The following is a 21,071-nucleotide window of genomic DNA, read 5'->3' as shown; positions in this document are numbered from 1 at the left end:
ACAATTATAAGTCATGTGTCTGCAAATGCTGACCAAGAAGAAAGCCCGGGTGTCAAGGACTGACTTGGCGCTGAACATAATTACATATTCACTGCCTGGACTGTAACACTGAGCTAACTGCACTCATTTTCATATGAAATGAAGCGACCCCTCAGCTTTCTAAATCATACACTACCTCTGCCACAAGCGGAGGGAGCTCCAGCGCCTTCTGGTAATAATGGATGGCCAGATGAATCAGCCCCAGCTGGTGGTGGCCACGGCCCAAATTGTAGAATGATTCCTGGCAGGGCCCGCGCAGACTGAGGTATCGATTAAGGAAGGAGAAGCCCTACCAAAAAGAAAAAGACCAATAATTTAACACTTCACTCATTTCACAAGTATGCACCGCTCTATGTGCCAGGTGTAGGAATACAAATATTAAAAAAGACACGCAGTCGCATCCGAAAAGAACATGTGGTGTCACATCACAGTGTAGTCAGGAGCTCTTTTGAGGATGTAAAGGAAAGATTCTTTTTTTTTAAGCTAAGGTCAGAAATATTCATAGGAATGTTACAACTAGCTGTCAAAGATCCATAGTCTATAAAAACACAGGATACACACACACAGAGGCTTCAAACTGGCTTTTGTGGCATTAGAGGCCAGTAAACTTTTTCATTTGAAATACACGTCTAAAAGCTTGAGCAAAATATACAATGTGAGCCCTGATGATGATGACGCTTCAGAAAGTCTATCCTCAGCAGCAAACTCACGTGAGAACACCTAACCTTCCTCAGTGAGCGGTGCCTTTTGTAAGTTACTTCTCAGGACCTTAATAACCTTTTCTTAATTAAAAAATTTTTGTAATTGTATTTTTGTATTATCCCCCTTTTACCCCCCTGCTGCAATCACCACACTGTTGTCTATGTTCATTAAGGACTTTCCTTAATCACCTTTTAACCCCAAACACTTGTTTTCTCCCCCTGAAAGCTTTGGGCCCAGAGGCCCTAAGGAGACGCCGATGGTGTCAGGGCGCAGCCGTAACAGTGAGGCTCCCGTGAGTCGCAGCTCTTCCCGCGCTCACTGTCCCCTTTCATGCAGCTGCACTTCTATCACCCAGTCAGTTACAAACGGCAAATGTGCAAGTGTCCCATGAAGTAATTACCTGTATTTTGCTGTGTATAATGAGCACTTTTTTCAGGGAAAATAAGGATGCAAACTATACATGGGTAGTACCTGAAATACCTTGTATCTGTTCTGTTTTGTAATTATTTGTTACATAAAATTTCTGGTACCATAATATGCTCAAAAATAAATGCTGAAATTCTTTTATAATACAAAAAAAGTATCTAAGTATAAATAAATACAAAATTGAATTAAAAAATTAAAACAAAAGATTTTTTCCCTGAAAGTTTGGGCCAAAAATGTGGGTGCGCATTATACATTTCAAAATACGGTAAATAAGTAGATTACTAGGAATTAAGAATAAATCAACTAATGTGTGAGAACAGAATTTAAAATGCAGTTATTCCCTGGGCAATCTGCTATATAATACATGATCACAAATGCTCCTTCATAAGTAAATAATAAAAATTAATGAATTCTTTAGAATTAATGCATTTTAGAGACAAAAGTTATATTCAATAAACAAATCATACTTCTGCATAATAAAAGAACCCATTTGTGTATGTGAATATAACCTATATGCCACTGAAAAACATGACTCTGTTAAGTAATAGAAGACAAACTATTAATCTCAGAGAAATATCAGATCTTCATATTTTAAAAAGACAAATTGAAAGACAAAATTTGAGAAAACAGAAACAGTAATAATACCAGATGAATCACTGCAACCCAAAAGAACTTAAAGGTCTTCTGCCACAATAAAAAAAAAAGTTACCTGCTGCATTTTAAGAAATTTTTAACAAGTTAAGGAGAATAATCTTGACAACTGGAAAACTGTTCAAATATTTAGTGATTAAAAAAATTAGGTATTATGGGTGTCTATATTATTTCTTTGAAAATGAATCGCCAAATATGAAAAGTACAAAAAAAAAAAAAAAGCATTAAAATGGAAAATAGAAATGGGTTCTTTTTACATTAATTATGTTACATTTCAAACATTTTCATTACATCAATTACTAAAGAGCTCAAGTATATACTGTCTATATAATATTAAATAAAAGTAAAAGAAAACATGAAAAATTTTACTCTTACCGTATGCATATGAAGGTAGAAAAGGTAAGTAAAATATATGAAATTAGCTTTTTTTTAAAGTAGAACAAATGAAAACTATAGTCCTATAGCATGAAGACATGGATTCATGAGAAATCAAAACAATTTAAGAATTGTGCTATTTACAATAAAACTTGCTTTAAAAAAATTTAATGGAAACTGTTTTATCTATATAAGAGATTAGTACAGCAAAATCCCATCTACCCACTACTTCCTGTTCCACTTCTCTCCAGTGACTTGAAACTTAAAATTAAAATTATAAAAGTGATTGGTACTCTCGTAATGTCATTGACAGGTTGCAACTTTAAGCAAAACAACACACAATGAAACCAATTTTACCACAGGCTAGTTGATATAAACCTAAGTTCCTACAGCATCCTCATCATCATCAGAATGAAAGGATGTTGAATGAAACATTATTCAAGGGCCTGCTGAATTTTTATCCCACGAGGCCTAAAAACTATATAATTTAACTATTTAATGAGTTTATCCATAAAACCTCCTATCAGTTTTAACCTGTTAACTTTACAAGCTTCACAAGGGCAAGGAACTCGGCCTGGGCGTCCACTCGCTCTCCGTCCCCTGTTCCTGGCACAATGGGTGTTCACTACGTATTTGTTTAATTTATAAACAATCCTTTATTTAGCAAAAATATCCACTGAGATTATTATGGACATTTTCAAGTATATAAAGTGAAAACATTATAATGAACACCAATAACCAGTTTTAACAATTGCCATCATTTTAATTTAGGATTTCTTTCAGCCATTTTATTTTAAAAAACACACAAACAAAAATCCTTTACTAAATCCTGCTACCCAATCCAGCCAACACTTACTTTCCTTCCCTAACTACTTAAAAACATGTCTATACATGCATCAAGCATATACATATAAAAAGTGCAATCACAAAAACAAAAGAGTTGAAAATACAGTGGCGAACAAGACAGACAAGATCTCTGATCTTGGATTGTATATTCTTTTTTTTTTAAAAAAAAGATTATTTATTTATTTATTTTTAGACAGCAGGGAAGGGAAAGAGAAAGAGAGGGAGAGAAACATCAATGTGTGGTTGCCTCTCGCACGCCCCCTACTGGGGACCTGGCCCCCAACCCAGGCATGTGCCCTGACTGGGAATCTAACCAGCAACCCTTTGGTTCGCAGGCCCGGTGCTCAATCCACTGAGCCACACCTGCCAAGGCATGGATTGCATATTCTTACTACAGAAGACAAACTACAAAAAAGTAAACAAGAGAATGAAAATGGAATTCCAAACTGCTATAAGAAACAGCAACACTGTAAAAGAACAATTTGTTGGTGATGACGTAAAGAAACAGTAATACAGTCACATATTCATACATTAGTGTGTGTGTGTGTGTGTGTGTGTGTGTGTGAGAGAGAGAGAGAGAGAGAGAGAGAGAGACGGAGAGAGAGAGAGAGAGAGATTTTACAAAACTAATTTAAAATATATGAATCTTTAGGACCTAGAAGGCTGGAGGCCTTAGGGGTCCGTGTAAGAGGAGGTGTACACAGGCTTCCCCCAGGCTCCTCCACCTGCACCTTCTCCCCACTGTGGCTGTGGGCCCTTTTCCACATGGCTCTACAAGTCTCAGGCAGGAGCACCTATAGGTGCCACACCCGTGAGTGCTGAACACAGGGGTAGGTGCTGGGGATTCCCACCACGTTTACTAAGCAGGTATTACTGCTGAAGCAGGATGGCAAACATTAAGTATATAGTCATTTTTCAAGAATATACAATCAAGTAATGAGAAATCCAAATTAATTACCTGCACAACAAGAGCATGTCTCCTTAACACATACTTCTGGGACGCCATGTGAATAAAGGTTAGGCCGATACAGAGGCTATAGAGAGGCTGGTGGGGATGGGTGCGAAAGGCTTGCACGTACTGGCCTGGAAAATAAGCAGTGACAGCAGATGGTGTGACAAGAGCATACTCCCTTATTTCTCCAACAGTTTTCTAATACATTTTAAGACTAAACAAGCTGATAGATAACATGCAAGCGGCACATCTAAAATATCAACCAGATACAAATTTCGATTTTAAAATAGTGTATAACATATAACAAAATTAGAAGGATTTATCCGTGAATGTATACTGACCGCAAAGATTAAACCTAACTAAAAGTAACATTCTTTTAGGCACAACTAGACATTTTTATGTAGAGTAATACTTCCAAAATAAGCAATTTATCAATTGCAATTATAAATCTATCTTAAAAGCAATGAAGGAATATGCTCTTTGATAAACTCTTTTGTAAAATTAATTGATCTGTCTTACAAAGTCAAAGGTAATGGAACACAGAGGTGAAAAAAGTGTTGTATTGTTTTTTAGATAATGGGTGTTGTTTTTCTAAATATAGCAACTACTTAGTTTTTCCTCAGAAAAGCTAAATGTATTGAATAATAAAATAAGATTTTGGGTTTTTGTGAATTCCATGTATTCTACATATACAATCATCTCATGTCAAAAGCTTACCTATATGAGATACGGAAATTTAAGCAAATTTTTCTTATAAAAGGATGATCTATAATTTATCATATATCTCTATATATAAAAATTTCTATTCCTCCTGGCATCTATTCCAGGAAGAATGGCACCATACAATCTCTTTAGCAGCATTGATGGTAGACTGCCATTTAGATATTCTATTTTTACCTTCTGTAAGTTTCTAAATATAGACAAGTAAAATTAATCTCTATTTTATATTTTCTTAATATTAAACTAACAATTCCAAAAAGGACACACAGTGGAGGAGATTTTCAACATCTGATGGTCAAGGTTACTGGCTGAACAATTATAAAAACACCAGTCACACACAAAGAAACAAGAAGTATTAAAATCGCCAAACCATAGTTTATTCAAAAGTGCACTTGGCAATGCTGGCTTTTAGGCAGCAGGAGATACATGACTCATTTTAATTTTAAACCTTTGGTTAGTTATTTTTCTACTTGTTTTCTTCTGACCCCTGGGTTTAATTAAAACTAGCAAGCACTATATAAATAAATCTTGATATAAAGACTTCTTTCCCAAAGGAATAAACTCTCAGCAAATCTTAAATCCTTTTCTGTACTACAGCAAATTAAAATCGGGTAGCAAACTATCCATAATTAATGAAAATTTTTTTAAAAACAAGCCTAAGTAGGGGGAATGGTTAACCTTTGAAATAAATTTAATTTTTAAAACTAAAAATTCTTTTATTTTTAATATAAAAGGTAAAATAAGTTTCAAAAGAAAAAAGACTTCAGCTTTTTGAAACCAAAGCCTCAAAAGAGAAAGAAATATTAATATTAATTATCATTATTGCTAATACAGTCACTTACTATATGTGCCAGGCACTGTTTTAAGCACTTTACATAAACTCCTAATTTTCACAATCTACAAGGTAGGTCCAGCTGTCACCTCCATTCCAGACACAGAAACCGAGGCAGAGGGCAGGTGCATCTGCAGTGCTGGAACAGCTGTTTGAAGCCAGGCACTTCCACTCGGGATACTAGGCTCAACCACCCTCTGCCCACACGTGATGAAGTCATGTGCCAGGACACTTACCAAGGGCATGCTTAAAACTACCAGATACGAATGCATTGTGTCCATTTAAGACACACAGGGCATGATTATCTGGGTTTTTCAGCATTAAACGGAGACAGAAACGATGATGTCGCACTTCTTGAGAATGCATGGTAACTTGATTGAAAATATTCCAGAGCTGGGGTCTATTGACATTTTCCATTACCATTATCCTAAAATTGAAGGAAGAAGGGGAGAGTAAAAAATAGTATAAAAAGAAAATCTTCCATGATCTTATAAGAATTAAACTATTCAGTGCTTTCCTAATAACACGGAAATGTACTATTCCCTGAGAAGGGCAGACTGTTGCAGTCTATTTAAGCAAAACCTCTTACACACTGAAGAATTTCCACAGAACATGCTGTTTGAGTTAGTATTTCCACACCTTCTTTGCATTTTAACAAAACTTTTAAACCAAGAAACAGATCCAAGTTAAGTTTCACTTTTTATCTCCCTTCCCACTACAACTGCAGTACAATGAACACTGATTAATAATGTGTGCCAGGCAGTGTTTAAAAACTTTATATATACAACTCATTTATCTCTCACAATAATCCTATGAAGTGGTAGCGTTATGATGTCCATTTTATAAATGGGGAGACTAAGACACAAGAGGTTAAGTATGTAAGGGTGTATATTCTCGTATATTGCCTCAGAGATTCTCCATTGAATTGAATTAACCCATAAGCAACAGGAACGGTAAAACAAAACAGCTTATTAATTCTTCAGCACGAGAAACTAAGTCAAAGTAAATACACATACTCTATCAAAGAATCGAGTAAAAAAAATGTTATTGGAAAGTCACCTGATATAGTTGTATGCCTTTCTGAAATTTTTGTCCAGAATTGCAGCAGAGAGACCGAAATATTCTAGTTCTTTGCGCTTCTGTTTGTGTTCATAAAATGAACAATACTCCAATGCAGAATCCACCAGTAACTCAGCCTCCTGAAACCGGGACAGGTCACATAAGGAGTATATGGCCTTCAGCAGAAGGTTCCACCAGTCATCTTTTGTCAAGACACTCGTCAGTACAGCAAATATTGCTAAAACAAGACCAATAAAAATCAGTTAGGATACTGTATTTCCAGAAACAGAAGTATTAGAAAAAAAATTTACATGATTGATTTAAAATTTTAGGTTAAATTTAATAACCATGGTCCAATGGGCCCAAACTCTTACCGAAAACTCCTCTCACAACAATGAGAAGGTTGTAGTTGCCTGTTTACACTCCTTCAACAGCACCCTCTTCTACTCTGCCCACCTAACGATCTGCATTTTCAGGTAATTCTCACTTCTGCTTCGTTCTCTACAAAGTCCAGCGACCTCATGTATGTTTCTCAGTGCCAGTTAGAACATGTGCTCCTCTAGGCAGAACGAGGGTGCTTTCCATGACTGAGGTTCTGCATGTACAAAACATTTAAATGTCTACTCAGCAAAGGACTTCAAATTCATACTTTGAGATGCAGATTGTTCTTCACCTTTTCATAGTCTCAATTTTCTTTTCTTTGCCTCAAAATTTCTCTTTTCCTTCACCAATCTTTGCTCCCTTATTTTTCTGTGAGATGCCTCCCTTTTATAATCCTTGAGAAGTATCAAAAGCCATAAATTTTTTTTAGTATTTGACCTAGTAATTCTACTTCTGAGACTCTATCCTAAACAACTAGTTTAAAAAATAGATAAATATATAGATATGAAGATGCTCACTACAGTATTATTTATAAAAAAAAAATTATCAGAAGCAACCATATATCAAAAAATAAGGGAATGGGTAATAAATGACGGTACTGCTATCCAATGGAATATTACACATTCTTTAAATACAATAGCTGCAAAGAGAATAGAGCAACATTAGAAAACGTCTATGAGGAAATACTAAGTGAAAGAAATCAGAGAACAAAGATATATGTAACATAAAGAGGCCTTGACAATCATCCTATCAGACGCACCCATGTAATGTGATCCCTGGCATAATAAAATTAACTAACAAAGCAAAACAACAAAAGCCTTATGAGTTAAGAAAAATCAAGAATGGACCTGAAATCAGGAAATACTCAAAGAGGAAACAGGCAGGATCAGTGAGAAAAATATAACTTAAGGAAACATCGTCAAATACATGCTGCAGAGGCAGGTGCTGCTGGGATGGGCTCAGAGTCAATGAACTAGAGGGGACAGGGCTTGGCTAGGTCACAAGCAGCTCAGCTCTCCCTCCTTTCCTGACTCTCCTCCCATGCAGCACCTTGTTTATTTTATATCACCTACCGTGCTAACAGATTCAAAGGAAAGGGGAAACATCAATGTGTGGTTGCCTCTCGCGTGCCCCCTTCTGGGGACCTGGCCTGCAACCCAGGCAATGTGCCCTGACTAGGAATCAAATCGGCGACCCTTTGGTTCACAAGCTGGTGCTCAATCCACTGAGCCACTCCAGCCAGGGTTGATTGTCTGCATTATAAAACCCTGTCCTTTGCACACTGCCATGCCGATAACAATGAGTTAATGAATGTCTGTTGAATTAATTAATATGAAATAACTTTCTGCCAGATACTTCCAGTGTAAAGACTAGGTCTTTTCCAAGTTCTCTAAGTAATAATCTCACCTAAGCTGATGCTTTTCCAGCTAAAAATAGAAGCCTTTTAAAGTTGTATTATTTGAGACTGGGTCAAAGCAACTTCTTTTCAGAGTTTCTAACATTACTGCTACATTTGTCAAAAATGAATTTAACACAGAATGGAACATGTGTATTGAAGTGACTAGACAAATTTAGTAATCTGTACTGTCATCTAATCTTCACAAATTTCTTAAAGTAAGGTGTATTTTCTTCTTTAGGTCAAAATTTAAAAGTTTTGGGGTCTTTTTACAGAAAAAGTAAGCAGAGGTTTTCCTTTTAATTTTTTAAAATTATTTACATATGGCCTTTTTATTATTTTTTAAATATTTATATATTATTTTGAGAGAGGGGAAGGGATGGAGAAAGAGAGGGAGAGAATCAGCAATATGCCAGAGATAATTCGATTGAGTGCCTCTCGCACACCCCGACCCAGGGACCTGGCCCGCAATACAGGCATGTGCCCTGACTGGGAATCAAACTGGTGATCTTTCGGTTCTCAGGCCAGCACTCAATCCACTGAGCGACACCAGCCAGAGCAGAAATCTTAACTTTTGCGATAGCACAGACAGACCTTGAGAATATCATGCTAAGTGAAATAAACCAGACAGAGAAAGAAAAATACCATATGGTCTCATTTATATGTAGAATCTAATAAACAAAAATATACTGACGAACAAAATAGAAAGAGAGGCTTGGATACATGGAACCAACTGACAGCTGTCAGAGAGTAGGGGTCGGGGAGACTAGAAGAAAGAAGGTGAAGAAATTAATGGAAGAACATATATGCATGATACACAGAAAGAGACAACAGTGTGGTGATGGCCAGAGGGAAGGGGCATCAGAGCTGGATGCAGCTGGGCAAAGGGGGGCAGGGAAATGGGGCATATGCAAGAGTGTCAACAAAAATAATCAAGTTGTTAAGAAATTACAAAGAAAGAAAATATCATTTTACTTGAAAGGGGTATATTTTCAAATAGATTATTACTGCCAGGTGTTACTTCATGAATCTTTTTTTCAACTCAGCCAACTTTTATGTAATAAAGCAAATGAAAAGTATTACCTTTTGCATCACAATTTGCTGTCTCTTGGTCATTGTTGTCTGATATTTTGTCTCTTGACACTTTAACAAGGTAGAGATGCCTCTCTCCAGATTTGGAGCTGGATATCAAACAGACATGGGCTCTATTCATTGCCACCTGAATTAAAGATAATTTGATATTTTTTTAGTCATAAAATTTTTAAAGAAAATCTATGGGCCAAAAGTGCCATAGTGTGCCTGAAAGATTCTTCAGAAAAAAAAAAGAGACCAAATTATTGTGCATATAACACCTAAAAAAGACTAAATAAACATTTTTTTCTTACCAAAGGAATTCAGGTCATGCTATTCACTAAGAAGGCAATTCACATCAGTTCTGTAACACACATAAACACACACATAACCACCTCCCCCTCCAAAAAATCTATAGACTCAGAAATGATATCATAACCCGGAAAACATTTTTGCAAAGTGAACAATTTCAGCACATAGTAGTGTCTACGAGACCAATATCTGATGATACTGTGATCCTCACTTTTATATGTGCTAGCAGGGATTTTAATCTGCAGTCAAGTTTATACTTTCATGCAGACTTTCAATTACATACCATTAATTTCTAAGTTTTTTGTCTCTATCTGACTTTCACTTTTAAAAGTTTGAGTTTAATAGAGTGAAGTTATGAAATAGCTATAATCATTATTTAAACCAAATTCTAAATATTTTAAAAGTCAACAGGACTAATATAAAGAAAAATCATCACCCACCTTTAACAGCATGGCCAACATGGTAAGCAGGGTATCCACATAGCCATACATTTTGCCTTGTGAAAACAGCAGAGTAGAACGATGAAGCAATAACTTCATTTCCTAAATAAATAAGCACATGATAAATAAGTGTGACAAAATTCCTTTGCTGTAAGTTTTGTCTTAGAAGCCAAACTTGAAATTATCTGCTTTATCATCCTTCACTATAATTAAGATCCAATCTTTTAGAAACTATAATTTACAATGACTAATGAGTGACTGAAACTTGAGACTCAAAATCATTTTTCAAATAAATTAAATGTAATACACTGAAAAAAACTTTTGTATATAAGTTGTGGAGACATCCTTAACAGAGGAGAAAGTTCTAAAATATAATCCACCAAGAAACACTTCACATTCCATGGCCTACCTGCTGTGCAGCGTTTGCATCTTGTGCTAAAGTATCGGGATCATACATCGGTTCCAGAGCTTCCAGAGCTTTCTCAGGATGGCCCAGCTGCTGCTGAAGTGTGGAAAGAGAAATTCTTGCATCCAGGTGGAAGGGGGCCAGATCCACCACTTTGCCATAGCTTTCAGCAGCTCGCTCCATGTAGCCTAAGGCCTTCAAGCATTCTAAGATGTTAAAATAACATAAAAATATGAACTAAAGATTTGTAACCATGCCAAAATTATTTCTCCATTTTAAAAGAAATAATACGGCAATATCAAAAGAATTATAGCAAGAAAAAAATGTATGAATAGTTCTAGTACTTGTCTAGTCTAGCCAACAATTGTTGGCTCTAATTTCTATCTATTGATTGATCAATTTAATTATTTCCTAACTAAATTCAATTGTTACAAGGATGTAGTGAGCATATACCTGCACTTTGGGGTTCTGCTTTATTCACTTAGCATTATGCTTTCAACATTTTCCCACATCTTCACCAGCATTGTGCATTATTATAATATTCAATTAAACAGATTTACTTAAACATATAACTTGACATTTAGCTTTTTTTCCAAATTTATACTATAATAAATAACACTGCAGTAAACATCTTCATGTTATAAGCTAGAGTTCACCAATTGGCCAACCAATTTAACCTACTGCTGTGTTTTGTTTGGCCACAGTGCTGTTAAAAACAACACTGTCCACATTTTTTTAAATTAGGATTTTTACGAAATCCAAGTTACTGGATTCTTTTGAAAAACCTGGACTTGGCCGCAGTGGGCACCCCATTCCCACACGGCATGTCAGCACCCGGCAGCCCCCGGTGGAGAGCGCTCTCCAGGTCTCGCCCTCCCGTCCTCTCACCTGTCCACTTTAACCGCTGCTGTGCCCGGCCAGGCTCTGAGTTTTGTGATCCCCAATCCCTCCCCTCGCTCAATTATTTCCCTGGGATAAGTTCTCAAAAGTGAGGGTTCTGGGCCCTAGTCCTCAAATTGTGTGCCGACTGCTCATTAAGTTCTACCACTTACACTTGAAGACAGACCCCCGCGAGCACTTCTCTCTCCACCCCAGTGGCCTCAACACTAACCCAGGCCTTTTCATCTTTTTCTTTTTCACTGCAATTATCTCCTAAAATGACACTTTGCCTCCAACTGCTTTCTCAAATCTCAAATTTCTTTAGGTTAATCTTTGATAATAAAAAAGATAGACTACTTACTACATATGGATGGATCATCACAATGGCATTTCTCCTAATTTTTTATTTTTCACTTTTAAAGATATTATAAGACTACATTCCTGTAATGATGTTTCTTATATAATGAGCCCAAATTTCTTTACAATTTTTAGATGATTCTGAAGTTTTACCTTCCACTCATCTTAAGCCACACAGGCTCAAAATGGAAATAGCATTTATCAGCATCATGATCATAATTAAATAGTATCTGTGAAATATCTACTATTAGTAACAGAAGGCAGGTTCAATACTACAGACTTAGGAAGGCAACAGTAATTCCAACTCTGTTCATCTTTAAAATTCAAGTACCACAAATTACATATATATATGATGGTATATTACGTTTATATGCACAATTATTCAGTAAACTTATCTTAATTTTTAAGTGTTCTCTTTGCTATTCTAATATCTCATAATGTCAATCAATACTTCTCTAGTTACAGAGAACTTTCTGCCACTATATAATATTTTAAGAGCTATTAGAACATTCTGCCATCCTGCGATATTTTAAACAGGGCTATTCAAATTTTAATGCATCTTTTACGTTGATTCAATAGGAAATTCTTTTAGAATATTTTTTTTTACTTATTCATGTTTTTATTTAAAAATTCAGTAAAATTTATTTAACATGTTATTTGTTTTTTTAGAATATTTTTGACTTTCACATTTCTCTAAGAAATTTAGTTGTTTATCTGAAGGTATTTTTTCTAATCTAAATTATTTACTTCTAATTAGTGTGGATCTAGATACAATATTTATTTCAGATTACTGCAGACTTAGAAATAGAATGACTGATAAAATCCAATCTTGAGCATATTTTCAGCACAAAGAACATTGAAAAATATATTAATTTTTTTCAAAATAACATATTAAATATAAATCTGTAAAAGCTCTTCAAAAATTAGATCACACCCTAAGTCTCACAATCTATTACTAGAAACCAGAGGCCATGATTAAGGCAGAGATAAAACAGGTATTTAAGGTATTTTTAATAGGAATGTGTTAGTCCTGCTTCACTCTGGTACCATTACATGAATCATTCCTCCAAAGCTTTAGTGAGGGGAAGTCGCTTAGTGATGAACCAAGACAATTTAAAATACTAACCTTCAAAAAACTGCCCTGAAACCAGAAGTACTTTCACTAAAACATTAATATTTTATAACAATTATTACTATCTTGGGAAAGTAAGTTCTTGTCTACTTACATGACTAAAACTTCTCCCTCCCACAAAAAATGTTACTGTAACAGGACACAGCCAGGGCCCCACCAAAGGGGATTTGTAATGGGGTCCAGAAATTGGGGTGTCCAAGAAAAATATAGGATATTTCCACCTCCCCACCCAGGCGGGCTGCCATGGGGGATGGGAGGCAGGGAGCAGGGCCACTGGGTCATTTTGCATGTCAATAATAGGACAGCTTCATACTTCATATGCAAAGATGGTTATTTTGCATATCAACAAGGCTAACCAGGAAGGTTTGCATAACTTTAACCCAGGAGGGAACTAGGAAGGAGATTAAGTTGTAGAGAGGATTCATGTAGGGGTTTAAAACCCAGGTGTGGAAGCGATGCCAGAGGCTTTTTGACCACACAGCTTAGGGAGCAGGATGTAACTGGGAAGGGGAGACGGGCTGGCCTGTGCCCGGAGAGACGGGGAGGGGGAGAGGAGAGGGGAAGAAGGGAGGGGGGAGTGGAAGAGAGACAGACAGACCAGGACACAGACTCCAGGGAACAATGTGAAGACCATGTGGGAAGTAAAGGGGAGAAAGGACTCTTGCTAGGGAGCCATGAGAAGTTGCCACATGGATTTGGATTGAGAACTGGAGATCACAGCGACGCAGGAGATGGTGCTGGGAACCGCAAGAGGCCTGCCTAGCAGAGCCCCTGACTTCTGTTCTTTTTCTTCTGAAGGATGGTACCTCTGATTGGCCTGACTGGGCAAAAGCGGGGAAGGAAGGACTGTGTGTGTTGATGGGTGTTTTAAAGGTAATTTGAGATTTTAACAGCAACATTGAGCCATTTTTCAAAACTTGTGTAACTTTTGAATAAATACTTCCCTTTCACCTACCTCTGACATTGAGAGCCATAATTGTGAAGGTCAGCGGGCCTCGAACGGGGAGACCCTGGGGAAGCGGGGGCTGGGGAGGGAGGAACAACATTGTTCCGGCAATAGCATCTGTGGCTCCCCCCACAACGGGGCCATTATTTGGTAACGTTACCTGCATGCCGAAGCCACACTACAGCAAGGTTGTATCTTTCAGAGCAGACTAGTGCACTCAGGAGAGGAAGTGCAGAATTGTATTCACCAACATCCAGGAAAGCTTCAGCAACATCTAGATAGAGGTCTCCCATATCTTCAGGATTCTGTTCCACTAGGGTTGTCAAGAGAGGCTAGACCGCAAAATTAAAGCCTGAAGTCAAACCTTCATTACAAATGTGCACATCTATGCCTATTTCTCTTTTTAACATATGCATCAGTTACCCGGGAAAGCCTAAAGAGCAAGGCTTAATATAAACACCTTTAAATAATCATTTTTCTATTCACTTTTCTATCTCTATTAAAAAGGACTCATACTGCCATCATTCATTCATTCGTCACCTCACCTGTGAAGGACTGTTACAAGGCAGGCCTGGAAGGACGATTCTGATCCTCTGTGCCCTTCCTCTAACAAGTCAAACACACCCTGCCTCCGGGCCTCTGTGTGGTCTGCGTTTCTGGAAAGCCGTCCCCTCAGACTGCCGCATGGCCCACTTCCTCCAAGTCATCCTTCCAATGTCACCTTTCCGGGGAGGCCTTTCCTGACCGCCCTATTTAAAACTGCAACTCCTCCCATCCCCAATATCCCTTATTCTTCTCTGTTTGATTTTTCTCCAGAGCACTTATCACCAACTAGCATCCTATATTTTACATATTTATTGTTTATTATCTATCTAATCCCATGAGGACAAAAGATCCATGTGGGCATGGATTTGTGTATTTTATTCAACACCTACCCTAAAGTCTGCAAACTAAATGCCCCATTTTTTAATTTAATGAAATACTCAGTCTGAAGTTAGCAAAAGAGAAGAGCTGTCAGAAATTACCCATTTATCTAAAAGGCTCCATCTCCAATTCTGATCTCTGGATTTTTCTCATTTTAAAAGAAAAACAAAGTATTATAGGCCCAGTCCAAAATACTCTTACCTTTTATAAGACAGCGATACAAAGATGCTTACAGTGACTTCCTGTGTTATTAAGTTATTAAGAACTGTGAAATCTAGGGTCAACTTACAGTTTCTTGTCATCTAAAGAAAACACTGTGAATTTGATCTGAAGTATTCCAAACACAGATCTTAATGTTACTTACATTAAGTGGTTCGAGGATGTTGAGATGAACAAGGCAGACCATCAGCTTCACTGTGATATCTATTGGCACACCTTCAGGTATGGTGCAGGTAACGTTCTCCCCAGCTGAAGATTAGACAGACAAAAAGCAATCTTAGAATGTGGGGCAAATGAAGCAAACCCTATCTTCTATGTAAGATCTCATTTACTTAATTCAAAGCAAATGATTCCACAGTCAATTCTAAATTTGGCCAACTCTAGTACCAAGTACTTATGTCTCCTTCAGTCTGTCTGGTAGCAATTACTCTCATATTTTTTTTCCTAATATCCAATTATCCAAAACCCACATAAACTCCCACATCTTGTATAAAAACTACAAAGAACTTAAAAGACAAAAATGGCAAACAAGGACATACAAACTTTTTTCCTTCTTGAATTTAAAAGTGCCGTTTAGTCTTCACTACAAAGAGGCTGAGAAAGGGATAAAATAATTCTATGCTTAAGTTTAAGTAGAATTTTTTCAATGCGTAAGTTTGAAGTACATTAGTGGAGAGTGTTTTAAGTCCTTTTTGAAAAGTAAATTGTTTTGATAAGCTGTTCAGTAATCCATTCTTCCTTCACATAACACTCAAAAGGCCCTGGGTGACTTAAAAAAAAAGGGGGGGCCATGTTCAAATGGACACACTGAGAAATAAAAGTAACTGAAAAGAGCTTTTTAGAAGATATAACATGAGTGAATACTCACAAGAAAAAGATGTGATATGTCTCTTAGGAAAAAATGCTTCCTGGGAAAACTTGTTATGAAACAGTAACTATCAATTTCAAAATGCTACATGATGAACAAAAGAGGATTATATACACTTTCCTATGAAGAAGAAACTACAACCTTTATTCTCTTCTGAAGAGCCTTCTTCTCTAGTTTTTTTTTCTAGCACGATTCCAGAAAAATCTGTTATTACCTAAAAGAATTGGAGGGAGAGAAAATAATACAGCAGGGATGTAGGAAAAACCTTTTCATAATGCAAAGATCCATATAGTTAATTCAAATATTCCTTAGCACATATAAATGGGCTATAAAAAGCAACAGTAAGTCTCTTTCAAATAAGGAACAACTGTGACACATTAACACTTTTAAATCATATTAACCAATGCCTAACTGAAGATGTGTAATTCCTCTGTATCAAACCAATCTATTTTTCCCCAACAGATTAAGAAATGAGTTTAAAAAAAAAAAGAATTAAATTATAGCAATTAGTCTGGCTGAGTTCTGCTACCCTGAATTGAAGTACAGGCATGCCTGCCACCTGTAATAATGATGATAGCTTTAATCATATGATAACTACATTTTTATATTTCATATGGAATTACTCTAGAATCTAGAACTGTTTCCATATAGACTTTATATGATTTAATACATAAGTTATATATATATATATAACTAAAATGAGGAAATGTCAATTTGTAAGAATTCCTAGAACCCAGAAATATGTTTTGAACCTAAAGAGAAACACAAATGTTCCTACCTCCAAAGCTTTGTCATATTGTTTGTTGGAAATGTAGAGTTCAGCTGCTATGTTAACATCTTCCATGGAGACTAGGGACTGGTGTTTTGAGAAAGCTTCTTCAATTATATTAATAGCTGAAGTAACATCATTGGCTTCATAGTAACTCCTAAAAAAGTAAATGACAAAAAGGATGAGTGCTTATTTAACTCAGATTATAAAGTTCATTTCCTTGCGGATAGGCCTTCTAGCTGGTTTTCATTTTCTTAAAATTTCAGAAGAGAAAAACTCTTCTGTAAAATCATAATCAGGGCTGATTCAGAGAAAAACGTCCCCTGTTAGTGTAACAACGAGGATGTCAGACCCCTCACTCTCCCAAAGCCGCCTCCGACCGTCCAGCCCATCCCCTCTGTAACCCACACCAGCTCCTCTCCCTCAACGGCGTCTGCAAAGCACTGATCCCACTACCGTCCCATGTTCTGCACCCTTCCCGTCCTCACTCCCCTCCTTCTCCAGTCCAACAGTGCAATTACGTCCTCGTGCATCTCCTCAATTCTCCTGCCCTTCTCCCCCGCATCGAAGTCTTCTGATAACACGCCAAACCTGCGCAATCTGATTATGGCTGCTCTTCGTCACCAGCTGCCCCGCGGGCCACACGATCGCATTCACTCTAAATTAATGACCACTGGCCTCAAGCGGGCCACGGTGCTGATCAGCAATCCTCCGACAATTTCCCCAGCACTTTCCAGACTTGAGTGTGCATAGGGATCAACAGGGGATCTTATAAAAAGGCATAATCGGATCCCGTGGTGCTGGGCAGAGTTGAGAACCACACTTGTGGCAGGCTCCAAGGTGATGCAAATGCTGCCTGTAGGGTTGCAAGGTCTTGGACAACTATTTAACATCTTCCCTCCAAACTCCAAACTCTTCCATTCTCACCTGCACCTTGCTTATTTTACAAGAGAATTAAATCAGGCATCCCACAGACTCCCAAAATATCTACCTACTCACTCATACCCATTCTCTTCTCCAATCTCCTTTTGTCATAAGGCTGATCCCCAACTAGATCCTATTCCCTCCAACCTACTCAAGGGTATCACTCAAGTAATTGTTCCGTCTCTCATGAACCTTCAGTATGTCTCTCAGGTGTGAATTATTCCTATTTGAATACAAATACATTGTAATTTTTCCTAATTTAGAAATGATCTCTTACTCTACAGCCCATTCCAATTACCTTCGCATTCTCCTGCTCTCCTTATAAATTTCTCCAAAGAGTGACCCGTGCCCCAAGAACCCCTACCCCATTTCTAATGTCAGGACTCAGTCCTCATTTCACATCTGCGCTATTTCACACAAATGCTCATCCCTCCTCCTTGAGGTGCTTCAGTAAAATTCTAGAATATTATGTTCTCAGTTTCCTCCTACTTCATTGCCCATTTCCTTTCAGTCTCCCTTTTCCTCATCTTCCAGGCTTCTAAACACAGTAGTACCTCAGGGTTTAGTCCTCAGAACTCTCCCCTTCTCTCTCTCTTTCTCTCTCTTTCTCTCTCTCTCTCTCTCACACACACACACACACACATTCAATATATCATAAAATCCTGAGTTCAGCCTTCAAAATACACCTCGAATCTGGTAACTTCTCATCACCTCCTGCAGCTTTTACCTTGACCCAAGCTACTAAAACCCCTTCCACGGACTGCTGCAATCATTTCCTAACTGTTCTCCCTGCTTCTGCACTTACCTTTCCTTAATCTATTCTCAAAAGAGCAGCCAGAAGCAATGCATTTAAAATTTAAGTCAGATCATGTCATTCGTTTACTCAAAACCTTCCAATGGCCGCCAGACATTCAGAATAGATGCCAAAGCCCTTACAATGGCCCACAAGGGCCAAGTGATCTTCTCTCTGACATTACCTCCCCCTACGCTCCCCTGAAAACCGGCTTCCATGTTGTCCCCTGCGCATTCCTTTCACTTACCACGTCCTTTGCCAGTGATACTCTTCCCTAATATCTGCTCCCAGACCTCCTTCAGTTCACTTTCAGGTCAGTATGACCATAACATAGGGAATGAAGTTCTTCTCTAATCACCCTATTTAAAATAACATCCTCCTACCCTGGCTTGTGTGGCTCAGTGGACTGAGTGCCAGTCTGCGAGCCAAAGGGTCACAGGTTTGATTCCCAGTCAAGGCACAAGCCTGGGTTGTGGGCCGGGTCCCCAGTGAGTGGCATGTGAGAGGCAACCACACATTGATGTTTCTCTCCCTTTCTTTCTCCCTCCTTTCCCCTTTCTCTAAAAGTAAATAGATGAAATCTTTAAAAAATAGTGTGAAATAAAACAACACAATCCTATTTCTCAACTTTCTATCCCCCTTCCTTGCTTCCTTTTCCTTCATATACTTATCAACATCTGACATACTATTCTTGTATATTTAGTTGTTCTTTGTATACTGACTATCTCCCCAACTAGAATATCAACACTACAAAGGCGGGGAATTTTAAAACTCATTCAGTACTGGATCTCCTGGTGCTTGTACAGTGCAGCTTGTACCGCTTGTAACCTATAACTCATGTTCAATAAATATTTCTGGAGGGAAAGAAGAGACTGAGAGAAAGCCTAATCAATCAGAACTTATAGTAACAAGATTTCCATTTAGCAAAGACCTCTATGGCAGCGGTAGAAATGCTCATCACCATCCTGTCCCAATAATAAGACTATAAATTATACAAGAGAAAAACAAGTTCACCGTCTAATAGTTTATAGAATAGAAGCTTTTTGCAATAGTTTAAAATAATATTACTGCAAATGTATATAACTTCAAATAAGTTATGGAAAAACTGGGAACCTCGTCACCCTTTTAAAACATACTCCATTTTTAAAATTCTGAGCATTTGAAAAGTAATTGTATATACAAATTTTTCTAAGCAATCACACAGTTTGATTGGAAACACCGAAGTACTGAGGGAAAAACCCACAAAAAATCTCAACCCACCTCTCCATTTAAGCACAATATATTCAATAAAATACAAGAAGCAAAACACTTCCTTGACCCTCAATAAAAAGTATATTCTATTTCAGATATATGCATTGATTTCTAAAATATAAAATATGATGATTAATAGCATTTATATACATTTTCACTCCAAACTTACTTTGCCATATCTCTAGCCAACTGCATAAATCGTTCTCCATCAGACAGAGACAAAAGGTTCAAAATACGCCTATAACCATCCATTGCCATTTTATGATCTCCCATCTGTTCATAAAGGCTTGATCGCTCCCACAGATAACGGACATTCGTAGGTTCATATTTAAGAGCTAAAAAGAAATAAGACAGATTAATCATAAAAAGGAATTCACACTACCTGGGTATGATCCATCTTCTCTTCAGAAAATTTAATAAACGCTGTAAACTAACTTTTCTACGAAATTAAGCAGGTTATTCAGGAATAAATCTACTTTCACAGGAACCCGCAACTAAGTCTGTTCTAAGACCAGATAGAACCTGAATCATATTACTCTTCATTCGGTCACTCCAGTCTGATGTTAACCCTCTAGGAAGAGCTTACAACCAACACTGACCTTGGTGGGAAAATTAAGGTTATGTTCTCCTACCAACTGGTGCTGTATTAGCTCACAAATAAATAAAATTGCTGATAAACGTGAAAACAGAGGGACCCCAATAACAGAATACAGGGAAAAAATATATGTATATATATTTTTTGGTATAACAGAATACAAGGAAAAAAATATATTTCAGCTAATATCACCCCAAAATAACAAGTACAATTCTCAAAAAACCGATTATGTAACATTTTGTCAAACAAAATGATAAATACGTTTTAATTACTTTAACAGGATACAAGGAAAAAATATATTTCAGCTAACATCACCCCAAAATAGCAAGTACAATTCTCAAAAAACCAATTATGTAACATTTTGTCAAACAAAATGATAAATACATCTTAATTACCTTTTGTGTAGCAAAAAATAGCCTGCTTAATATTGTCTTGTTCCAGAGACATTTCTGCCAATCTAACCCATTCTTCAGTGTCACTAGGATTTAAATGTGCAGCAATCAACTCAAACTGCAGTGACTTCTCCATGTCACCTTGGTCCTCATAGATCATGGCGAGAGTAGAGAATGGTTCGTAAGCCAGGGGAGCTGCAATGAATTAAAAAAAATAAATAAAATCCATGGGCTGCGGGAAGAGGCTTGAACTGATGTCAAGCCCATGACTGAAACTATGGGTCCTTCTTCTAATATTTAAACTGCTTAAGTAACTCTCTAAGGATCATATTATTTAATAGAATTTAGAACAAACAATAGGTTACATTTGCTTTATTTTATTTTCATACACTTTTGGCATTTTTAAAGCATTCT

At 37.2% G+C, this 21,071-nt stretch overlaps 1 protein-coding gene across 1 annotated transcript in view; it reads right to left on the bottom strand.

Annotated features, from left to right (window-relative positions):
• Nucleotides 1-21,071, bottom strand: part of GTF3C3 (general transcription factor IIIC subunit 3) — a 30,202-nt gene that overhangs the window by 3,080 nt on the left and 6,051 nt on the right. Inside the window, exons 5-17 of the mRNA XM_054566697.1 lie at nucleotides 20,661-20,852; nucleotides 19,840-20,005; nucleotides 16,712-16,859; nucleotides 16,075-16,147; nucleotides 15,211-15,314; nucleotides 14,083-14,254; nucleotides 10,612-10,814; nucleotides 10,203-10,304; nucleotides 9,463-9,598; nucleotides 6,603-6,840; nucleotides 5,780-5,970; nucleotides 3,998-4,122; nucleotides 176-328 (exon numbers count right to left, since the gene is read on the bottom strand). Coding sequence (XP_054422672.1) covers nucleotides 176-328; nucleotides 3,998-4,122; nucleotides 5,780-5,970; nucleotides 6,603-6,840; nucleotides 9,463-9,598; nucleotides 10,203-10,304; nucleotides 10,612-10,814; nucleotides 14,083-14,254; nucleotides 15,211-15,314; nucleotides 16,075-16,147; nucleotides 16,712-16,859; nucleotides 19,840-20,005; nucleotides 20,661-20,852 — 2,003 coding nt within the window. The remainder of the gene's footprint in view (nucleotides 1-175; nucleotides 329-3,997; nucleotides 4,123-5,779; nucleotides 5,971-6,602; nucleotides 6,841-9,462; nucleotides 9,599-10,202; nucleotides 10,305-10,611; nucleotides 10,815-14,082; nucleotides 14,255-15,210; nucleotides 15,315-16,074; nucleotides 16,148-16,711; nucleotides 16,860-19,839; nucleotides 20,006-20,660; nucleotides 20,853-21,071) is intronic.

The sequence above is a fragment of the Pteronotus mesoamericanus genome, unplaced genomic scaffold, assembly GCF_021234165.1.
Source record: "Pteronotus mesoamericanus isolate MK-2021 breed Mesoamerican mustached bat unplaced genomic scaffold, CSHL_Meso_final contig_179, whole genome shotgun sequence".
Taxonomy (NCBI): Eukaryota; Metazoa; Chordata; class Mammalia; order Chiroptera; family Mormoopidae; genus Pteronotus; species Pteronotus mesoamericanus.
This window is presented reverse-complemented; position numbering and strand designations above follow the sequence as displayed.